Raw genomic sequence first — 17,560 nt, forward strand, 5'->3', positions numbered from 1 at the left:
AAAAACAAACATGGTTTACCAAACATTTGAGTACTTGATGTGTGCCCTGGCTATGACTGCTACAGTAATTTTGTTTTCAGTTTAGTAGAAAGGCTAAAGAAAAGCTCCATAGAATATTTCAGTACGTTTGGTTAGTTTGGAATATTTTAGCTTATGGCTATAGGACATGTATAGTAAAGCTTTTTAAGTGTCTTACTGAAGTGGGTGGATCTCCCATCACCCAGATCGCTGTTGTCTACGAAACCAGTCAGACCCAGCTGTCAGGCTGTGAGAACAACAGTAGCCAGCTTTAGAGCTCTGGAGTGAGACCCACTGGATAGCACAGTCATGATGGGTGTGCCTCACAGAGGCAGAGCTGAAGGACTACATGTCCTGAGGACTTCATGCTGTTGTGGAGTTGCGCTCTGCGTGTTCCCTCATAATCAGTGAGTTGTATGACATCTCTAAGGGGTCTCTGGCCCTCACTGGGCAGTATATTGCGATTGATCTTTTTCAAGCATTGTTGATGGAGCAGATTAATCATTCAACCACCACTGTTGTTTTTGAAAACAAAATCTTAAATGTTTGATTTTATCAACGAACACTCAGGAGCCACAGGCTGTGGTGAAAGCCTACCAGTTCCTCCACCCTAGCATGCAGTCCTTTAGGAAGAGGCGAGAAAGCACCCAGGTGACCTTTCTACTCCATACTGGCTTAAAACCCTTCAACTCAAACACCTTCCTTTCTGTCAGCCGGTTGCTTGCCCTGCCTCCTGACCTAAGGTTGGCTTTATTTACCTCTTAGTTAGAAGGTGTGTACTGGCGCCAAGCCACACAACAAGGCTTTTCCAATTCATAGTCTTGGGGTTCACAGTGTGATCAAATATCCTACAACACACCAGCCTCAGAAAGACCTTAGAGATGCAGATTGTTAGTAAAGTTAGCTTAAGATGTTTTTGTTAGGGTTTTGATGTAGAAAATCTTGGGGAACAATTGAAAGCTCAGGCACACTTTTAATAATTGAGGGATGTCAGAGAACAAGAACAATGGCAGCCTGATCAGTAATAGGTGAAGGCTTAGAGTTTTAAAAACCTGCTTTTCATAAGGGTTCTTAAATACTTTATCCTCCCTTCTAGCCCCCCACCAATCAGAGGTAGTGGAAAAGAAAGGTTTTTAGGATACGGAGAAAGTGGACTTGTTTAGAAATAGTTCTTTGAAACAAATCCAATCTTCATTGTCAGGATATATCAGCAGTTCAGTTCACACAAATCAGAAGCGGCAGGGCCGTCCAGAAGCTTCGGCTCTGCCGCATTCTCTTTAGAAGGAGGTCCTTGGGGCTATTTCAGTCTCCAGGATACCAGCAGTCCAGTTCACTAGTGTCAGGAGAACAGACAAATCGGCAGTGGTGGCACGACCCAGCATAAGTCAGCAGGATCAACCAGGACCAACAGGGACACCAGAAGAAGTTCTTTACCATGCCTCTCAACAGTGAAGATGAGTGAATGTGATGACAACTTGAGACCAACAAAATGGTGCAAAGCTTTTTGCAAGCATGCTGTCACTGTCCCTTGAGTCCTATTTTATACTCCCTTCAAATAGCAAAACTTGAAGTTAGTCTGTATCAGCTGACATATCCAGAAACTTTCCACTTCACTCTGCCGATCAGCCTGATTCTGTGGGAGTAGTAAGAAGCCGCCAGAGGGCTGGAGAGATGGCTCAGCGGTTAAGAGTGCTGACTGCTCTTCCAGAGGTCCTGAGTTCAAATCCCAGCAACCGCATGGTGGCTCACAACCATCTGTAATGAAATCTGCCCTCTTCTGGAGTGTCTGAAGACAGCTACAGTGTACTTACATATAATAAATAAATAAATAAATAAAATATTAAAAAAAGAAAAAGAAGCCGCCAGAACACCACCAGAAGTTTTTTGGTCCATTTTTTTTTTTTATGAAGTCATGACAAATGATGAACAGTAACGAATGGCAAGGCGTACTAATACAATAGTCGTCCACCATCTGTTGGGTTATATTTATATTCCTTCTTAATATCATGTGTCCTTTCATTTGCTTTAGCAAAACATCCTTTGACCTGTGTCTTGCTTCAGGAAATATTCTATCATATGTCTGCTTTAGCAAATCATCGTTTCACCAATGTGCCCAGCAAAACATCATTTGATATAACTGACTTTCCAAAGAAACCAGAAGTTTTCATTTCAACTAGGTGACATGCCTTTCTTGCTAAAGCAGGCTTGGTAATCAAGGCGATGATTAATTTCTTGTACGTATTTTTTGCCCTTGGCTTCCTAATATGATTTATTAACAAATTGTTGATAGCCGGGCAGTGGTGGCGCACACCTTTTAATCCCAGCACTGTGGGGGGCAGAGACAGGCAGATTTCTGAGTTCATGGCCAACCTGGTCTACAAAGTGAGTTCGAGGACAGCCAGGGCTACACAGAGAAACCCCGTCTTGGGGGAGAGGGGGGGTGCATGTGTGTGCACAAGTTTAGCCTTGTGAGTCTTTTTAAGATTTTTTAAAATAAGATTACTAAGATAATGATCGATTCTGTCTTTGTAACCGCAAATTTCAGCCTGCCAATAAGAGAAACAGTTTGCCTGAGAAAAGTGTCTTGCTTTCTTGCTTACACTTTGTTAATCTATAACGAGGTACTTAGACATGAATGTTCTTGGGAATAATTTGGGTTTTTTTCCACCTGTGATAAGTAAAATGTTTAACTGTGTAAAGAGTATTGGGGAACATGCTGTTTTTACTAATATTTATTGTAATCATTCATTTAAAGAAAAATAGAATATAACCACATTACAATTTTTATATTGATTGAAAGATTTTACTGGGATATATAAGCTGTAGGAGAAAAAATAAAGTTGCAGTAGCCTTGCTTTTTTCACCAAGTGTGTGTGTGTGTGTGTGTGTGTGTGTGTGTGTGTGTGTGTGTGTGTGTGTTCGTTGGTTCATTTCCCAGAGAATCAAATTTCACTCTCAAAAGTCAAGTGATTTGTCTCCATCTCTGCAGCTCCCCTCAGTGTATCTGATCTGTAGGCGCTGGCCTTTGGCCCTTAGCGAGACTAGCAGTGCTATCCCTAGAGATTCTTCTTCCAGCTTCAGCAACACCAAAACCTCGAGGCAGTTGACGATTTGGTATGATCTTGAAGCTCAAAGTTTCTTGGATACTTTTTTCAGGCATAAAGATTTCTTTTATTGTATTACAGTCAACATGAGACAATTTTGAAGAAATTGAGTTGCATTTAAAATAATGTCTTCATGCTGAACAAAAATGAGGAGTCCAGAGGTCTTCACAGTGACATTGAGAATGAATCGCTTTAGAACTGCATTGTAAAATGCCTCACTGACCTGTTTCTTGTGTGCTTTTCCCAGACCTCACCTGATACTGACTCAGAAATGTTGATCGATCAAAGCCCATCTGATGATAAAGGACATACTGAAGAAAATCTGTCCCCAGTTTCAAAAAAGAAAACACTTTTGGGGAGCTCAGACAATGTTGCCACTGTATCAAATATAGAAAAGTCTGATGGTAATTTTCCCAATTCTGTGGTACCAGAATTTCCCGAAGAACCAGTCTCTCAGAATTTATCACCCAACACTACTTCCTCAGTGGAAGACCAGGGTGAGGAGGGAGCACCTGAGGCCCAGGAACCATCGGCTACTCAGAGTTCTCTGATAGAGGTAGAACTTGAAGACGCGCCATTTCCACAGAATGCAGGACAGAAGAGCCAGTCAGAGGAACAGTCTGAAGCGTCCTCTGAGCACCTGGAACAGTTTACACAGTCAGCAGAGAAAGCTGTGGATAGCAGCTCAGAGGAGATTGAAGTGGAAGTTCCTGTAGTAGACAGGCGCAATCTGAGAAGAAAGGCCAAAGGGCATAAGGGCCCTGGCAAGAAGAAAGCCAAGCTGACCTGAATGAAGGAGCAATGCAGTTCACACATCCTCCTTGTTGTTATTGTTGTTGTTTTAAACTGCAGTAATTAATAAACAGCATGGGGCACAGGACAGATTCTAAACCTTCCACTGGAACTTATTTACACATGCAGGTTTTCTCTTTCCTTTAGAACAAGGATTCGCTGTTCTTTTTCATTTTTCAGGCTATTTTCTCTAAGTAACTTTCGTTTATGAACCATGTGTCAATTTTGGAATTCCAGGTCATATTCTTCTTCAGCAGGTGGAGCATCTAATCATTAATATTTTAAAAATACAACTTAAAAAGAACTATTAGACTTTGATCATAGGAATCTTTTATACTAAGGGTTTTAATGGTAAAATTTGGTAAGGATTCTCAAAGTTTTATCTTAGTATCAAAACAATCTCCATCTTTTAGGTGTAAGCATACCTAAACAAAAGGAGTCAGTTAATTAAATATAGTATCAAGTTAGAGAACAAAAAATAGAAATTTATGATCAGTGGTTTATGAAGATGGTTTTTGTTTTTATTTCTTAATGTTAGTTGTAGATGGAGTTCAAGTCTGTGAGAAGTACTTTAGGCTGCATATCTGGTGTTAGTACTGTTAAAGATATAACTGTGGTGTGTGGGTACATAATTTAAATTTTAAATTTAATACTTCCACATGAAGTATTAGTTTGCTATAATTTTTTTCTCTATATATTTTCAGATGCTGAAAACCTTGAGTACACTTTTATCTTTTAAACACCTCAAGTAATTGAAGTTAATATATAGTTGAATTTGGACTGTCGTCCTGATCACAGATAGTGCAGAAGTGTAGGCCCCTCCCCAAGCCTCCTTAATTCTTCACTGCTGTCTCACTGTGACTCTTCTATCAACAGACCTCCACCCAGCTTGCCTGTTATGCCCTGTATCCATATTTGGATAGGTCTAGAACTCAATCCAAACACCTTTAGTCCTAGATGGAAGGAATAAAGCTGCCCAGTGAGATGTACAAATGCCTAGATTCTGACTCTGCGGTCCCTTTGGGTCTTGTATACTTTAAGACAGGGTTTCTCTGTGTAGCATTGACTATCCTGTAAACCAGGCAGACCTCCAGCTCAGATCTGCCTCTTCCTGCTGAGTGTTGAGATTAAAGACATGCAGCACTACCACCTGGCTATTTGATATTTTAGAAATATTTAAAAAAAATGACAATTGGTTTTTAAATGGTTATTAGAATTCATAGAAAATTGGTCAGTGGCACTTGGGGAATACCACATACTTTGATTTGTATTTCAGTTAGAGACTATTTTGAGACCAATTAGAATTGTTTTTGAAACAGCTTGAACCTTGTGAGAGAAATGTTGAGAAATTGAGTCATGAAGTACTTGTGAGTTTATGCTCAGTCATTTCAGTCTTTGGTCAGCTGATTGGTGATTTCATGTCTTACATTTTAATTTAGGGATGTTGGTATTTTAGAAAAGTCTGATTAATTAGTTAAGACCTTAAAGCAGCAAACCAAATAGCAAACCCTTGAAGTTAGAACACTTGCACTTACCTGTTGTTTTAATTTTGGCTAGATGTTAGATAATTTCATTCTAAGTGAAAATTATACTTTGACCATTTTTTTTTTTTTTTTTGGTAAAAGCTGTTATAAAATAGATTTGACTAATTAGTAAATTTGCCAAATGCTGATGCTGTTTTACACGTTTAGAGAAATTTGTTAATATCTCAACCAGGGATAGCATTTGAAAGGCATGTTAAGATTCAGAAATTGATTTTTAACACACATTTAAAGTTTTCTGGATATGTTGTTTTGGTATTTTGTTTTGGCTCCTGTTCCCCTTCCATTACTTTTTTAAATGAGTGTTTTAGTAGATTGCACTCACTGGCAGCTCAATGTATGAATAGTCTCTAGAGTTAAAGAAAAATTTTCACATACCACACTGGGTACTAGCAGTATAAACTTATATACTTCCTAAACTTGTTTGATAAAGATGGGATTCAAACATTTTGCTCTGCATACAAGAAAACTTGTTACCTTGTTGTCTGTGACAGAAGTTAAAGTTTGTATAGATCATAGAGGAAAAGTTAGGTCACAGGAAAAAATCTTTCATATTCAGTAACATGTTTATATAAAATTTGTAATAATTTATGTTCAGTAGGGAATCTAAACAAATGTAGCAAGGCATGAGGACTGCAGAGATTTCAAGCAGCTGTTTGAGTGCTCTGTCCCGTTGTGTAGTCTCCTGTGAACTGGTACTTTCTGTTTCGGAGTCATGAATGTGGAGAAGGAAGCTCCCTTCTGGTGTATATACATATATATTTCCTTATGTAACATAGCAGAAGTGTACTACCAGAAGTTTAGTTCTACTTTCAAACTTAAACTGTTAGACCACACAAAAATTTATTTAAGAATTTTATTGTAAAGCTCCTTTAAAACTTTTAAAGAGATTCTATTATGATTTTTTAAAATAAAATCAAATGGCATGACTTAGAATGTCAGTCTTCTCTGTGTGTTCACATTCTTCCACTTTGTGTCTACTTTCCTTTTACCGTTGATTTGCAGAGGCTAAGGAGGACTTCTAGTCACTAATGGTCTACTTTGAACAGGTGACCAGTGTAGTGTTACCTAGTGGTTTGTGACTTTAGTAGACCTTTAAGCCCTTCTACCAACTAAACATCTCTGAAGTTGCTTCTCCTTTGGAATTACCTAAGCTGTGGTCACACCAGCAAACTGAAACAGATTTTGATGTAAATAAGGAATTTGTACTAATACTACTCATGTAACTATTTGAAGAGAGCAGCTTTTGCTTTGATGTCCATTTGCAATCTGGTGGTTCTGGGCGTGGTCTGTTACAGAAGTCATGCTTGTTTTAATACTTCCTCCCATGACTTTTTAGTATACGACAGTTTGCTAGTTTCAATCCTAAAAAAAAAAATAAGCAAATGTACTTCAGCAATAGCCACTGATCACCTGGAGTCAGGCTTCCTTTCACCGTAACTCAGGCAGATAAATACACATTGCCCGTTCTGATTGGTAGACAATGTTAAAATCTAATTATAAGAAAGTGAAGTCACTCTGCCTTTCCTGGTCAGTCCTTTCCAAGGAACTAGGCCCGCCTTTTCCTTTAATATCTTTGTATGTTCTAAAAACTTTAAAAAAAATATTCAGAATACCAAGTCTTATGGAGAACTTATGGTTTGTTTCTTTGCTAGGGTTTTTTTTTCCCCCTTAATGTTTAAAATAGTAATTAAACTTGTGTTTTGTGATTGTTTTCTAGTCTTGTGTTTTAAATTTCCTTTCCTCTGAGTTGCATTCATGAAGATGTGCTTAGATATTAGACATTGAATGATTCTGTTAAAGGCACAGCTAATCACACTGCCTGTATTATGAAAGTAGATTTAAAAAATAAACAATTTAAAGCAATATGGTGATTACAGATTAATATACAGACACTCTTAAGAACGTGGATTTAAGTTATAACCCCAAATCATGACCTTTCAATCTAATTAATTGCCACATCTCAAGTCACTGGTACATGGTGGAGAATTATCTAACCCAATTGTTCACATTGTTGTAGCAGTAGTGAGCGAGCTCCCTATTTTTAGAATATAGGAAATGGAGGAAGTACACTGGAGGTCACTGCAGTACTATATAAGGTATTAGTTATGAGTGAAAGCACTGAATTGTGCACTCTTTTCATCTAATTTACCTTCTCTATGACTTTTAATCTACTTGTTTATGAATTTAAACACTACCATGTGTTTAAAATGTTCCACATTTTAGGATTAATGGCAACACAATGGAAAATACTTGACCTTTACAGGAACTTTCAACTATTCTGATGGCTTTTCAATTGTGACAGACTTGTATTGCTGCATACATAGTTTTTAGTATGCTTCTGTGTCCTTGGCTACTCAGTCACTAAATTTTATTAACATGTAAACCGTTATGCCCCAAACTAAAGACCAACTGTCAAACTGGGCAGTTTTATTTTCCTTTACAACTTAGTAAATGCTTGATGACTGCACATGAGGTAAGGCTGCTCGGTGGTTCAGAAAGACCCCAGGGACGGTGTTTTCCTGACAGGGTGTGGTCTTCAGCAGTGAGTGGAATGACGTGTATGAGTGACGTCACTGTCAGACCAGCAAGACCGCATTTATGCACCCATCGTTCTCAGGATTGTTGGTAACTTGGGCGTACTTTCCTAAGGAAAGCCAAATCAAAGGAAGAAAAGGAGTTAGCAAAAATCAGCTTAAAGAAGAAAACTTTAAATCTCACATTTCTAAATACCCTATTCATATAAGAAATGAGCAGAAGATCAGCTAATTCAAGAATAAGTTACGTTCACAAATGGCAGCCAGCTCTATTTTATCAATACATTATGTTACTGTTAACTTTTACAGTGACTTTCTTTTCCTAAATGATTTTCAAATCAGTGTAACACCTATTTTAAAACATATCTTCATTTTCAAACATATGAGCAATAAAAGTAGGAACTAAATCAGTGAAAGTTTCGTTCCTCATATCTCCAGCCCAACTGCTGAAAATTATTAGAAAATTGTTAGATACTTTTTAAAAAAATTTTATTTATTATTATATGTAAGTACACTGTAGCCGTCTTCAGACAGACCAGAAGAGGGTGTCATATCTTACTACGAATGGTTGTGAGCCACCATGTGGTTGTGGGATTTGAACTCAGGACCTTTGGAAGAGCAGTCAGTGCTCTTAACCACTGAGCCATCTCACCAGCACCTGTTATATCTTTTAACACTCAGAAAAGGACTACAGAAAAGCAACACCAGACTTATTTTTACTTACCCCAAATCACCTTGCCTCCTTGTGTCACAAGGCCCAGCTCGCTCACATTCACTTCAATAACTGTACCTTTGGTGATCACACCCAGGGTTGTATATAATGGGGACGATGGATTCTTTTTCACACCGAGAATAGGCAGGCAAAAGGTAGCTTTCAGCTCAGGGTGTGTGACATGGGCTTTTTTGAAACGTAGACCCTAAAAATCAAACATAAAAATGCGTCCAAATGGTGAGTAGAGTCTTTAGAATCCTCATCTTTTCTAATTATCTCTACAGGGGATGAATACTGTCTTAAAACGTCAGAGGAAATACATTTCTACAGATTAAAAATCGCATAGTGGACAGGAAGAAGCATACGCAATCCAAAATGGGTTATCCCATGTACGACCATTATGTCAACGCTTGTATTTTTCTTTGCTCATCATACTTATTGAAGGAAATATGCCAAACACGGCCATAGCTCACTAGTGGCTCGTTTATACATGAAAACCGTATAAAAGCCCTCTATTTTCACAGTCAATGATGAAGCAAGGTCTGCATACAGCCTTGAGCTTTGTTTCCAGATCAAATAATACATGGTAAATAGAATGAAACCTACAAGTTCCAATTTCAGGAGTTGAAATACCAGCCACCTTGAAAGATGGGAAAGAAAAAGGAATGGTAGACTCTTAGCCTTCTTTATGTAGGAAGTAACATGATTCAAAGACTGGAGAAGAGAGAGGACCTTGTTACACAGATGTCACCCAGTCACCTGAATGGGGCCCTGTGAGCACAGTACTTTAAATTTCAGAACCTTTTAGCCTTCATTTTACTTATGTAGGAATGGAAGGAAAATTGTGTTAGATTCCTTGTTTTGGAGTATTTGTGAGAACCTTTCTTCCCTGGAAAGAAAAAAGATACTAAAATATATTTCAAAGATTATGAATACAAAATCAAGGGAATCAATAATATATAGTCCAAGAGTATTCTTGGCTTTGCAGCCAGACAGTCTCTGGCCAGTAACTGAATTGGAGGAGGAAAAAATTGCACTCTTCAAGTGAGCATGGCTGTTAGCAGTGACTACAGCATTTGAATGCTAGGATCAACAGCATTCCTGTTCAAAAAGGATTCTGAGAAAACATAGTAAGTGTCATGCTTTTCAAAGCAGGAGAAACTCAGGGGTGTGGGAGAGCCTAGGTTTGGCAGGTAATCACTGCTCTCAATAGGAATCTAGCTACCTTACATACTGCACCTTATAAAGACAAAATAATTACATATAGATGTTTTCAAACGCAGTAAAAAAGACATCCACCTCACTAAATCTTAGCTGAACAGTCCAATGCTCTTTGGTCTTCCGGCTAAGACCAAATGTAAGCAATGTTCCCCTGTCTAATGAGTTGTCACAAAGGCCCGTGTTTGAGGCCTAGCTCTTCAGGCATATAGCAGCTTACTTACTGAATAAGGAATATATAACTATAAAATAAAAGAGTCTAATGCATCATGTTTAAATACAGTATTCACTGGCAAATGTTATACAAAATCATTTCAAATCTATTATGAATCTGATATTAAGATTCAGCTGAGATTCATGGAAAAATAGCACAAAATATTGTTCAAGCTGTTTTTCACACCAATTTTTATAATTTCAGGGAACTGTAATATACTTTATCCAGCTTTACAAGGGGCTAACATTAGGTCATTGCACTCCTATAGAGACTTACCATGGGCCTAATGAACCTTTCATATTTCGGTGGTTTTCTTGTAAAGCCATCGCCAACAAAACAGACTTTAGTAACCATTCTCTTCCATGCCTTCTTTTTCCTTTTTCCTGTCCGAATAACTTTCAATACTTCTGTTTCTCCTTGGGCACGAACTTTGGGTAGAGGGACCTCCCATTTTCCCTAAAAGTGTAGGTTGATAATGTTAAAAAAAAAAAAAAAAAGAATAAGTCAAGTGTTTTTTGGTCATAAAAAATAAAAAAAAGATTCACTTTCCCATAACCATTCAACACACGTTTGTAGTTCAGCTGTTTTGGAGAAGTCCGTGCTGTGCCTTCATAATTTGCCATAATTGGCAAAACCCAGCTAAGTCTGGATGTCGTGGGCGCCTTAAATAAATGGTTTGGTTGACCTAGGATCTCTTCATACCTTGTTACAGACCAAAAATCTACACCATAAGGCAGTGACTTGTCACAAGCACATATAGTTACAAGCAGAACTCATTCCACTTCATCTCTTTGTATTTTTCCCTAAAACAGACTTTAAGACTGCTAGTAACATCATATGCTTTGTAGCGCCCCAGAATAAACAGACACATAAAACAAAAACAAAACCCCTAAGGCTATAGCAGTGTAAGGCAGTAGAAAGACTTCTGGACTAATATTACTAAGACATGGGTTCTAGGATGTACCACCACTTCACAATCCATTGCCACCAATAATGATTTATAACCCCCCGGGACCCTAGTCTCTTATCTGCAATCAGACTAATTCAACATATTCACTGAGTAGATATCCACTAGTGTCTTCAGTAGTAGTCAGACCATTATAATTAGGATATTTACAAATTGAAAAAAGATTTTAATACTGTGTATTTTCCAATTAGATTTCTTAATTCTACTCACAGGAAGTTAAAAATAATATTTATGAGGTCTTTCTGTATCGGGGCAGAATTTTAGTTAGTTTTGACAATAATTGTAAAAGGGTGTGTAAAATTCTACTGGAACCAAATTTGACACTGCAAGGCCAAAAAAAGTTGTGTTTTTCTCTATAATAGCACAGCATTAAGATTTTCAAATGTAAGTCATTAAGTACTGAACTTGTTTTTAATTAATTCTTAAATGAGAGATGTATGACACTCTAATGGCTTACAAGGACTCATGGAGACCAAGTTGGCCTCAAACTTGCTATGTAGCCAAGAATGACCTTAGACTTGTGATGCTCCTGCCTCCCGAGCCCCCGTGCTGGAGCTACAGCTAGGTGGGCTGACGTCCGTCAACTGAGCTCTATCCACCGCTCCCTCTGAGAGATTCTGTTCACACTTAAATTCTAAAATTCTTTCCACCAGGATACACCAACCTTGGCGATAAGACAGCAAGTTTCTATCAAACTAAATTTACAAAATTAGGCTGGAGATAGCTGCTAAGAGCACTTGCTGTTCTTTAGACCACTTGTGTTCAGGTCCCAACTCCCACACAGTAGCTCATTAGCAAATAATTTCAGTTCCAGGGGAACAGACATCCTCTTCTAGCCTTTGTTGGCACCGTGTGCTGTCATAAATACACATAGGCAAACACACATAAAAATAAGCAAGTCTTAAATCCTCATCAAAATAGAAATAAAAAGATTCACAAAAACATTCTAAGACTTTCAGTATCCCAATAATGGAACTAATAGTTGCCCTTAATGTTTCAAATTAAACTGGAGGCAAATCGTGACCCTCAAATTTAGATATTTCTCTCGTGAAAAAATTACTTACCGCCTTTTCTTTCCGTTTCTGCTTAATCATGTTAGAAAGGACTTTTGCTCTCGACTGGCCCTCTCTGTCCAGCAGATAGGCAGGGACTGCTCCCTGCGGCGTCTTCTCATCATCCTTCTGCTTGGTGTTTCTCTTCTCATGCATCTTAATACTACGAGAAAGCCCAGAGGTTCAGAATGTGCACAGTAATTATTACCCGAGTATGCTATGTAGATGGGCCCACTTACGTCTTTTTCATTTGTATTTTCTCGGCATGGCGCTGTTTATGGTAGAGCTTAGCCTTCAGGCCAATCATTTTTTTTGCCTTCTTTGAACGTTCATGGGCCTCCCGACCTTCTTTCTTTCTCTTTTTCTCATGGTAGTCCAAACGATATCCGTATCGTTTGCGGTGCAATTCAATATATTCATTTTGTGGCTGTAATAATTCAAGAAATGTTACTTTAATTTTTTCAAGTATTGACACGATTATTTTAAGATTTTTTTAAAGGATTTATTTATTTGTTTTATGTATGTGAATACACTGTAGCAGTACAGATGGTCGTGAGCCTTCAGGTGGTTGTTGGGAATTGAATTTTTAGGACCTCTACTTGCTCTGGGTCAGCCCCACTCGCTCAGTCCCTGCTCGCTCTGGCCCAAAGATTTATTCATTATTATACATAAGCATCAGAAGAAGGCATCAGATCTCATTACAGGTGGTCGTGAGCCACCATGCGGTTGCTGACATTTGAACTCAGGACCTTCAGAGGAGCAGTCAGTGCTCTTACCGCTGAGCCATCTTTCCAGCCCTATTCGAAGACTTTAATATGATGAAGTGAAATATATTTTTATCTTGGACAGTATTCATGTGCTTACACCTGCATGACTCTCAGGGAAAGCTACTATTTAATGAAGGTATTTATTCAAAATCTACTAAAAACATAAGATTACTACAGGATTTAATGCTTTTTTTTTTACTTTAGATAATAAGGTAAATTACTTTCAGGTCTTTTTAAATTAGAAAATGTTATTTTGCCGGGCAGTGGTGGCACACACCTTTAATCCCAGCACTTGGGAGGCAGAGGCAGGCGGATTTCTGAGTTGGAGGCCAGCCTGGTCTACAGAGTGAGTTCCAGGACAGCCAGGGCTACACAGAGAAACCCTGTCTCGAAAAACCAAAAAGAATGTTATTTTTCAATCGGACGTGGTGGCGCACGCCTTTAATCCCAGCACTCGGGAGGCAGAGGCAGGCGGATTTCTGAGTTCGAGGCCAGCCTGGTCTACAGAGTGAGTTCCAGGACAGCCAGAGCTAAAAGAGAAACCCTGTCTCGAAAAACCAAAAAAAAAAAAAAAAAAAAAGAATGTTATTTTTCTAAAACACAATTTACATAAAACAAGATTTGCCAATTTTAGTTGTGGGTGTGTAGTTGTAATTCCTGCCCAATCATAAATTTCTGTATCCATTATATTCAAGATGGCATATTGATTTTTCCACCCCAGAATGTTCCTTTGTGCTACTCTAAGGTCTTCTTTTCCCATCTTCAACCTTATATTTGTATGGTTTACTCTGCCCAGTGAGTAGAATCTACAGGACACACATCCTTTTGCATCTGGCTTTTTTTAACTAGAATATATCCATTTATGTCTACCAGCTCTTAAGTACTTTATAGCACTTGGCCATATCCCAGTGTGTGGATATAAACTCATTTCTTTATCCATTTACCATATGATGTATATCTGGACTGTTCATTTTTTTCCATTGGTGATTAGGAATAAAGTTGTAATAAATATAGATGAATTCAGACCTTTGCTTGGAAACTGTCTACTGCTGTGTTATCTTCCAAAGTTGGTGTATTATTTTGCATGTTGTCAGTACTATATGGGATCCCATTTGTGTTTTAAATTGTTTCATTGTTAACAATGAAACTGTAGTCAGCATCTAGTTAGATTTGAACCCTCAAAACCAACCAACCTAATAAACAAACAGGCACAAAACCCAGCTCAGAGATTAAAACTAGGTAACAAAACCCTTATGGGTGTTGTTTTCAACTGCTATCACATAAACTTTGCAGCAACTACAAAGAAGGTTTATGGCATTCCACTTTGAAGAGAAACATCCAGTATAATGAGAATGGCAGGTCTGGTAATTCATATATAAAGAGAATGTTTTGTTCCGCAACTCATTCGCTGTTTGGCTTTTTGCAAAGAATATAGTATACTGAGCATTAAAACGGTGTGATGCGACTATAAAGTTATTATCACAAGTCTCAACTGCATTCCATTAGGTTGGCACTGACGCCACGGTAGCAAGATCAGGACTTTTATAGTGAACTCTTGTCTCATCCCAAGATTTGTGTTCCGGGTCCAGAAGCTGCATCTCACGCCAAGGCATCTCAGTTCCGCCTACCACGGTCCTCTCTCCCCGACAGCCCAACCACGCTAACCCCAGGCCCTTCGTCGCCCGCGTCCGAGGAGGCCTCCTTACCATGATGACAGCCGCGGAGCACCGGTCCGCGACCTCCCGGGTCTCAAAAAACTCTTAATTTCTGGATGTCACTGGTCCACGAGCCTGCCTCGTTCAGCCCAGGACGGGAAAGGGTAGTCCTTTAAGAAGGCCGAGTGGAGCGCAAGCGCCGCACAGCAGTTCCGTGACGTCTTTCCGTTCCTAGGCAGATGGGCGGAAATTGACAGCAGGAGAATTTTAGCTGAGACGCCACCGGAACTGCTTAGAGGGCGGAAGGTGCTTATGGAGCTTTTGTAAGCTGGGAGATCCGCGGGTTCCTTCTGCGGGTATGAGGGTGTCTGAGGTGGTGGGATGTGGTACCGTGTTGCCGGTTCCTCTCTTACTCCCCGGCGGACACTAGCAGAACCAGCCAGGCGCCCTGTGCGTGCCGCGGTCTTGCTGGTCTGCCACTGCTGACCTCGTAGCTGCTACTGACAGCGGGTTCCAGACGAGCACTCCCCGGCCTCCGGGCCCCGTCTGCCGGGTCACGGACGTGTTGCTTCATCCATTATGGAGGGCGACTGATTTGTTAGTCTGTTTCTGTCTCTCCTGTTGCTAGCGGATGCACAATTGGTTGAGATATGTTATATGGAAAATAAAACTACTGGCCAGGCCAGGAAAGCAAAAGGTACTTGGTTTTTGTGGACGCCCAGGACTTTCCCCCTAAGCTCTTGAGAAATCCTGTGTAATTAAGGGCAGTTTTTACCTTTTAGAAATCTGTGTGGTTTTTCCACCTTATTATTATTATTTTTTTTTTAAGATTTATTTATTTATTATATGTAAGTACACTGTAGCTGTCTTCAGACACTCCAGAAGAGGGAGTCAGATATCGTGATCGGATGGTTGTGAGCCACCATGTGGTTGCTGGGATTTGAACTCCTGACCTTCGGAAGAGCAGTCGGGTGCTCTTACCCACTGAGCCATCTCACCAGCCCTTATTATTTTTTTTTTTAAATGTGTAGTGCGTACCTGGTGCCCTCCGAGGCCAGAACAGGGTGTTGAATCATAAAAGATGGTTGGGGGGGCTAGTGGTTGCTGGGAATTGAACCTGGTCCTCTAGAAGGGCAGCCAAACTTAACCTCTGAGCCATCTCGTCAGTCCCCAGTTTTATCCTTGTACTGTAGTCACAGAAGTTCACTAGCTCCAATTTGGAACTACCAAAATTGAAAAGTACATCTCAAGAAGCCCTAGCACTTGGAGTCAAGCTGTTGCTTTTTTTTTTTTTTTTAAACATCCCTTCCTTTTTTGATGTTTTCGAGATAGTGTTTCCCTGTGTAGAGCTGGCTGTCCTGGAACTTGCTTCGCAAACAAGACTGGCCTCAAACTCAACAAAGGTCCGCCTGCCTCTGCCTCCAGAGTGCTGAAATTAAAGATGTGCACCACAACCGCTGGGCTTCAAACTATCATTTAAGTCCCCATAGTATAATGTTTTTGTTTGTTTGTTTGTTTAAATCAGAGCTAGCGCTGATTAGCATTCGTGTATTTTCAGGTGCAGTAAATTACGCAATTTCTCAAGCTAGAGTATGCTCCCTCTTCCCACATTGACTCCCTTACCTACTTTAGTTTTTTTTTTAGTTTTAATTTCACAGTTTTAGTGAAGCCTCCCTTGACACCATAACTGCTCCATTTCCCTTCCTTTCTGCAACATCGATGACAGTAGGATGTTGTATATTTCAGCCCCTCCCCCTAGTAGCCCTTGAGTTGGCTAGAGTCTGTGTGAGCACAGTCGTTGTTGTTGTTCACTGCTTTAGTTCAAATACTCCAAAAGCAATTTTAGACACACTTTTTATTAAATATGTGGGTTTAATTCTCATTCAGACCTGTGCTGTCATAGATGAAAGACGGAAACTGAGATTTCTAGTGATGTATCCAAGATTTCAGAAGACCCGAGAGTCCAGCAGCAATCTTCTAGTAGTAAAACATAGATATATTTAAAGACTCATCCAGACAGGAAATAGATGTACTATAGGCGTTTGTCTCGATGGGTTTTCAGAGCACACGTATTTAATCAGCTTCCGGATTAAGAAATCCCTTTAGCTGAGTCTGATTCCTTCTCTCTCTCTCTTTTGTTTGTTTGTTTGTTTGTTTTTCGAGACAGGGTTTCTCTGTGTAGCCTTGGCTATCCTGGAACTCACTCTGTAGACCAGGCTTGCCTCAAACTCAGAAATCCGCCTGCCTCTGCCTCCCAAGTGCTGGGATTAAAGTCTCGCACTACCTGGCTTGATTCCTTCTCTTTTCCCAGCTGTCACTACAGTCACCCTCACACACACGGTATACATTCATAGGGACACATGTGCATAAAAAAGTTTTAAATCTTTTACAATTCCTTGTGCCTGAAATAAGCTTTGTAATAAAAATAAGATTAGCAGCTTGAGATCTTCCATTGAGCATAAAGAGGAGAAGCAAAAGTCGTAGTTAAAGGCTGTGTTAAGAACATTTTACCTAAGGCATACATCATACTTTTGCAGAAATGTTACATGTGATACAAATTCGAAATGAAGTGTGTTATTTCGGAGACATCAGTACATGATAAATATTGTATGTAGACAATACATTTGGGATACAATCTAGAAACATCATCTTTTAGGGAGGGAAGATAGAATTAGTACAACAGTAGGAACCTAATTTAAGGCCGTTTCCACTGGGTGCTGACAGATCCCCTTTTCTATGTTATGTCTCAGCAACATTGTTTTTCCTCAAGACAGGGTTTTTCTGTGTAGTCCTAACTATTCTGGAACTCACTCTGTAGGCCAGGTTGGCTTCCAACTCAGAAATCCGACTGCCTGTGCCTCCCAAGTGCTGGGATTAAAGGTGTGTGCCACCATGGCAGGCTGATTACAGTAACATCTTAAATTCTGCTTACATAGGAGTACATTTTATGACTGTTCTTATGTGTCACATCTTTTTTTAATGT

General features: G+C 39.5%; 3 protein-coding genes across 21 annotated transcripts in view; 2 read left to right on the forward strand and 1 right to left on the reverse strand.

Moving 5' to 3' along the window:
- The window catches only part of Fam169a (family with sequence similarity 169, member A), a 63,007-nt gene extending 55,840 nt beyond the window's left edge, over positions 1–7,167 (forward strand). For 3 of the 8 annotated variants that reach the window (XM_030247299.1, XM_006517686.4, XM_011244669.3), the window contains one exon: positions 3,370–7,167. In XM_030247299.1, the coding sequence (XP_030103159.1) occupies positions 3,370–3,912 (543 nt within the window). In that variant the 3' untranslated portion in view covers positions 3,913–7,167. The remainder of the gene's footprint in view (positions 1–3,369) is intronic. The other 5 variants (NM_001146045.1, NM_001100458.1, XM_030247296.1 and 2 more) reach the window with 3 other exon arrangements.
- Nsa2 (NSA2 ribosome biogenesis homolog) lies at positions 6,301–14,800 on the reverse strand. The gene is made up of 6 exons (NM_021552.5): positions 14,629–14,800; positions 12,395–12,582; positions 12,168–12,318; positions 10,413–10,592; positions 8,717–8,909; positions 6,301–8,102 (listed from the first exon to the last, which is right to left on the reverse strand). Exons 1-6 carry the CDS (start codon positions 14,629–14,631, stop codon positions 8,035–8,037), a joined length of 783 nt encoding a protein of 260 aa, NP_067527.3. The 5' UTR covers positions 14,632–14,800; the 3' UTR covers positions 6,301–8,034.
- Positions 14,801–14,806: 6 nt separating this feature from the next.
- Gfm2 (G elongation factor, mitochondrial 2) overlaps positions 14,807–17,560 on the forward strand; it is a 43,270-nt gene continuing 40,516 nt past the window's right edge. For 3 of the 12 annotated variants that reach the window (NM_001146043.2, NM_001271463.1, NM_001271464.1), the window contains exon 1: positions 14,811–14,900. The gene's annotated coding sequence lies outside the window, so the exon portion shown is untranslated. Of the gene's footprint in view, positions 15,275–17,560 lie in introns of all 12 variants that reach the window. The other 9 variants (NM_177266.5, NM_001271465.1, XM_006517691.4 and 6 more) reach the window with 6 other exon arrangements.

The sequence above is a fragment of the Mus musculus genome, chromosome 13, assembly GCF_000001635.26.
Source record: "Mus musculus strain C57BL/6J chromosome 13, GRCm38.p6 C57BL/6J".
Taxonomy (NCBI): domain Eukaryota; kingdom Metazoa; phylum Chordata; class Mammalia; order Rodentia; family Muridae; genus Mus; species Mus musculus.

Coding starts and splice junctions, on each gene's coding strand:
- Nsa2 (NM_021552.5), bottom strand. Junction 12,319..12,394: donor AAAATACAAATGAAAAAGAC/GTAAGTGGGCCC, acceptor GCTTTCTCGTAG/TATTAAGATGCATGAGAAGA. Junction 8,910..10,412: donor AAAGGTTCATTAGGCCCATG/GTAAGTCTCTAT, acceptor TTTGATTTTTAG/GGTCTACGTTTCAAAAAAGC.